Source organism: Acomys russatus, chromosome 24 (genome assembly GCF_903995435.1).
Source record: "Acomys russatus chromosome 24, mAcoRus1.1, whole genome shotgun sequence".
Lineage (NCBI taxonomy): Eukaryota > Metazoa > Chordata > Mammalia > Rodentia > Muridae > Acomys > Acomys russatus.
The window spans coordinates 2,178,275-2,183,680 of NC_067160.1; the positions used below are offsets into that span (position 1 = coordinate 2,178,275).

Below are 5,406 nucleotides of genomic sequence, written 5' to 3' on the forward strand. Positions count from 1 at the left end.
CTAAAGATTATATAGTCTCCATTTAAGTACAGTTTGTTTTCTTTCTCAGCTGGTTAAAAAAATACTAAGAAGGGAAACTGCTGTTGTCTGATGTAGTCTCTATTTCCACTGAAATTTTGTTTTATACATAGCTATATTTTGGAACTGTGTACTTTAAAGATATTTGCATCTATACTATATTAATGAGTTGAGATCCAATTTCTTATAGTGTTATCATAGTTACATTGATTTCATGAAATGTGTTAGTTCAATGCTATTCTCTTGTAAGATTTGGGGCAGTGAGATCTCAATCTCCTCTCTCTCTCTCTCTCTCTCTCTCTCTCTCTCTCTCTCTCTCTCTCTCTCTCTCTGTGTGTGTGTGTGTGTGTGTGTGTGTGTGTGTGTGTGTGTGTGTGCGCGCGCGCATGCACGCGTGCGTAGCATTAAGTTAGTTCTCCCGTACTTTTCAATACCTTTCCCGAAACAGTTGATGCTAATGTTTTCTTAGTAGATTTTTAAGTATGAAGTAAAATTCTCTCATGTTTTGAGCATGTTCAAATGAAGACAGAAAGATGGCTCAATTGGGGGGCGGGGGGGGAAGCACTTAACACTCTTGCAAAGGGCCCTGATTTGATAGCCAGGACCCACATGGTGGCTTACAACTGTCCATCACTCCAGTTACAGGAGATTCACCATCTTCTTCTGACTCTGTGGGCACTATGTGTGCTTGAAGTACATTTATATACATGCAGGCAGAATGAGCATACACATAAAAATTGAATTTAAATTATTCATGTAAGAGGTCATAAAAAGTGATAAATACTATTACCAATCCCTCTCATCAATGCTCATTTTTTAAATAACTAAATAAATACAGATGTAGGGAAGATCCAGCACAGACCATAGGTAAAGTGCTTGCCAGGTGAATACGAAAACACGGGTTCAGTCTTTGAGGGCTCAGGAGACATTGGTGGGTATAGTGGTCCAAGCTTGTAACTCCAGTGCTAGGGAAGCAGACAGGCAGATTCCTGAGCTCTCTGGTAAGCTGGCTTAGACTACTTAGAGAGCTTCAGGCCAGTGAGAGAACCCATGCATCGGCATCACACATGCTGTTCTGTGTTACCAGAAAAATAATAGCATGAATAAGGAACTAAAATGGATCAATTAAAACTACGCTCTAACTCTGACAACACTGGAACCTTTTTATTACTCTTTGTGAAAATATTGGAGTAGAGCAGCAGACTGAGAATGAGAGAGAATATGAACCCTTGACATGGATAAGCGCTTCCATGGAGGACTCTACGTGGCACGAGCCATGACTACCAGAACACAATAGTGGAGGGAATCTGGAGAGTGAGAGTGTAGAGGACTTGAAACAAGACCACATGGAACCCTAAGAAGTTGGGGTTTTCAGATCAAAAGTTAAGACATAACTTAGAGTGTTTAGGTTACAATAAAAGGGCATGAAGGAGAGTGTAGTTAGAGAAAAGTTTAGGGCTGGAGATGTGGCTACATGATTAAAGGGCTTGCTGCAGAAGGATGAAGACTTGATTCAGGTCCCCAGGACCAGCATAGAAGCCAGGTACAGGGATGCACATCAGTACCCTTGACGCTAGAGTGGAGACAGGAAGGTCCCAGGGGCTTCCCAGGTAGCCAATCTAGGGAAACTAACAGTTCTCTATCCAATGCCAGAACCTGAGTCAGAAGAATATAGAAAAACACCTGACATTGACCTCTGGCCTCCACATCCACTGTGAGAAGCTAGCACACACGGGCACGCACAAACACACACACACACACACACACACACACACACACACACACACACACACACACAATTTAAAGTGTTTTTAATCTAAAACAATTTAAGCCAAGAATAGCAACATTCATCTGTAGTCTTAACACTAGGGAGGTCAGAGTTAGGCTTGTCCTCGGAGCTTTTTGGTTCTCCTAGGCTATGTAAACTTGCTAGCTCCAAGTTAGGTAAGAAACTGGCTCAAATAATGTGAATAGAAATGGACGATATCAGATGTCGATATTTGGCCTCCACACATGCCCACAGAAGTGAACACACTTGCACTCACACCAACCATATATATCACTTTCACTCGACTAGATAGCTAACTACATAACATATTCTTTTCATCCTTGTTAGTTGATGTATTTACAGAGTGCCTGTCTGTCCTTGAGAACACAGATACTGCTGGATGACAATTTCCCAAACTCTACAGAGAATTGTCTACATTGGGATGACATGTTTTAGCCATTTTGTTTGGGTTTGCTTGCTTTGTTTTTGTTGTTGTTTATCTGTTTGTTGGTTGGTTTGTTTTGTTTTGTATACAGGGTCTCATGTGCCCAGTTGTTCCTGAATCTTCCTGCCTCTACCTCCCTAGTGGTGGGATTACAGATGTGCGACACTGTGCCTAGCTTCTCCTGCTAGCCTTTAAAACTAAAGCATGAGTTGTATCACAGGAAGCTTTCTCGATCTTATTTTGAAAGCAAGGATGGTGGGATATGTTCAGGGACAGTGAACTCAGCATTCTCCACAGTTCTTTCTTTACAACTCTTCAGCTAATTTCAATTGTTTTGCTCACCATGGAAGAAAATAATACCAACAGAGTGACTGAATTCATTCTTCTGGGATTTGCTGGACAGCACAAGTCTTGGCACATTCTTTTCATTATATTTCTAGTGATCTATGTTGCCACACTCATGGGCAACATTGGGATGATCCTGCTCATCAAGGTTGACTCTTCCCTTCACACGCCCATGTACTTTTTCCTACAACACCTAGCCTTTGTTGATCTCTGTTACACCTCAGCTATTACCCCCAAAATGTTGAAGAACTTCACAGAGACAAAAGCATCCATCTCCTTCACAGGATGTATGTTACAATTGCTGGCCTATGGCACTTTTGCAACCATCGACTGCTTCATCCTTGCTGCTATGGCCGTGGACCGCTACGTGGCCATCTGTAACCCACTGCGCTATCCCATTGTCATGTCTCAGAGACTCTGCGCTCTGCTGCTGGTTGGTTCGTATGCCATGGGCTTCCTAAACGCCTCCGTAAACACAGGTTTTACATTCTCACTGAACTTTTGCAAGTCCAATGCCATTAATCATTTCTTCTGTGACGAACCTCCCATCCTTGCCCTATCGTGCTCCAGCATTGACTTCAGTGTCATGCTACTGACGATCTTCGTGGGGTTCAACCTGATGAGCACTGTGTTGGTTGTCATCTTTTCCTACGTATACATCTTGGCTGCCATCCTGAGAATGTCTTCTGCTGCGGGAAGGAAAAAGGCCTTCTCCACCTGTGCCTCCCACCTGACGGCAGTCACCATTTTCTATGGCACTCTCTCCTACATGTATCTACACCCACATACCATTGACTCTCAAGAACAAGAAAAGGCAGCTTCTGTGTTTTATGGCATAATCATTCCCATGTTAAATCCCTTGATCTATAGCCTGAGGAACCAAGATGTGATAGAAGCCTTTAAAAAGATAGGAAAGAAATGCTTATAATATGAACATCCATTAATAACTCAACATGTTTATCAAGAAAGCCATCTCTGTTACTTTTCAACAACAGCTATTATTGCACATGCTGAGTGGTACGTGACTACAGCCATTATTTTATCAATTGTATCTCACAGGTATAACAAAACAACTCAAATAATTAAAGTAACTTTCATTCATGATGTCTCAAAAATGTATTCAATGTTGCTTTTGTGCATCATGAAAAGATTTATTTAATATCACTCATAGTTGTGTATGAGAGAGAGTGTATGCCACATGGACGCTGGTGCCTGAAGAGGCCAGAGAAGAGCATCATATCCCTGGGAGCTGAAGTTACAGGAAGATGTCTGCCACCAGTGTAGGTAATAGAAACTGAACTGAGCTATCTCTCCAACTCTATTTTCTGCATTCTAATGTATTTTCTTTCTATAAATATCTGCCATCAAAAAATAAAATTAAAGTAAATCTATGAGAAGTACTTAATTTTGCCTGAATATTGCTACTATTTAAACTCTGCTGTTGGGGTGGAGGCTGCCTTTCTCTCAAGGCTATTGTTGCTCTTCACATTCTGTTTTGCTTTTATTTGTTTGTCTTTTTTCTTTGCCGCTTTGTTTCCTTAAAGAAAGAGAAAGACAGGTCCAAGTGAATCAAAGACCTCAACATAAAACCAGAAACACTAAATTGGTTAGAAGAAAAAGTGGGGAAGAGCCTGGAACACATTGGCACAGGAGACAACAACTTCCTTAACAGAACTCCAACAGCCCAGGCACTAAGGTCAATAAATGGGACCTCATGAGGCTGAGAAGCTTCTGTAAGGCAGGAGACACTGTCAGCAGCACAGAGCGACAGCCTACACACTGGAAAAAGATCTTCACCAACCCTACACCTAAAAAAGGTCTAATATCCAAAACATATAAAGAACTCAAGAAATTAAATACCACCAAATCAGATAACCCAATTGAGAAATGGGGCTTGGAACTAAACAGAGAATTCTCAACAGAGGAATATCAAATAGCTGAGAAACACTTAAAGAAATGCTCAACGTCCTTAGTCATCAGGAAAATGCAAATCAAAACAACTCTGAGATTCCATCCTACACCCATCAGAATAGCCAAAATCAAAAATTCAAGTGACAGCACATGCTGGCGAGGATGTGGAGAAAGAGGAACATTCCTTCATTGCTGGTGGGAATGCAAACCAGTACAGTCACTTTGGAAATCTATCTGGAGCTATGTCACAAAACTGGGAATAAGGCTTCCTCAAGACCCAGGTATTCCACTCCTTGGAATATATCCAGAAGATGCTCCAGCACACAGAAAGAACATATGTTCAACCATGTTCATAGCAGCCTTACTCATAATAGCCAGGACATGGAAACAGCCTAAATGTCCCCCACTAGAAGACTGGATAAAGAAACTGTGGTACATTTACACTATGGAATACTACTCAGCTATTAAAAACAAAGAATTCCTGAAATTTGTGGGAAAATGAATTGAACTAGAAATGATCATAATGAGTGAGTTAACCCAGAAGCAGAAAGAGTCAAATGGTATATACTCACTTATATCAGGACACTAGCCCAAAGGGCATGTCCCATGAAAGTCTTCACTTACCAGGAAAGTGGGACAGAGGTGAGGACATCCTATTGGGACTCTAGGTGAGAGAAGCATGGGAGAATGGGGAAATAGAAGGATCCAGATGGTCCTAGAAACCTACAAGAAGAACATTATGACAGGCAGATCTGGGCCCAGGGATCCTGCTCAAACTATGACACCAGCCAAGGACAATACGTGCAGTAAACTTCAAACCCCTACTCAGATCTAGCCAATGGAGAGGACATTCTCCACAGTTGAGTGGAGAGTGGAGACTGACTTTCACACAAACTCTGCTGCCCCATATTTGACCACA

The 5,406-nt window shown here is 41.6% G+C and overlaps 1 protein-coding gene across 1 annotated transcript; it reads left to right on the forward strand.

Moving 5' to 3' along the window:
- Positions 1–2,574: 2,574 nt before the first annotated feature.
- Positions 2,575–3,504, forward strand: LOC127207654 (putative olfactory receptor 5AK3). The gene has a single exon (XM_051167080.1). The coding sequence runs from the start codon at positions 2,575–2,577 to the stop codon at positions 3,502–3,504; it is 930 nt and encodes a 309-aa protein (XP_051023037.1).
- Positions 3,505–5,406: the final 1,902 nt, after the last annotated feature.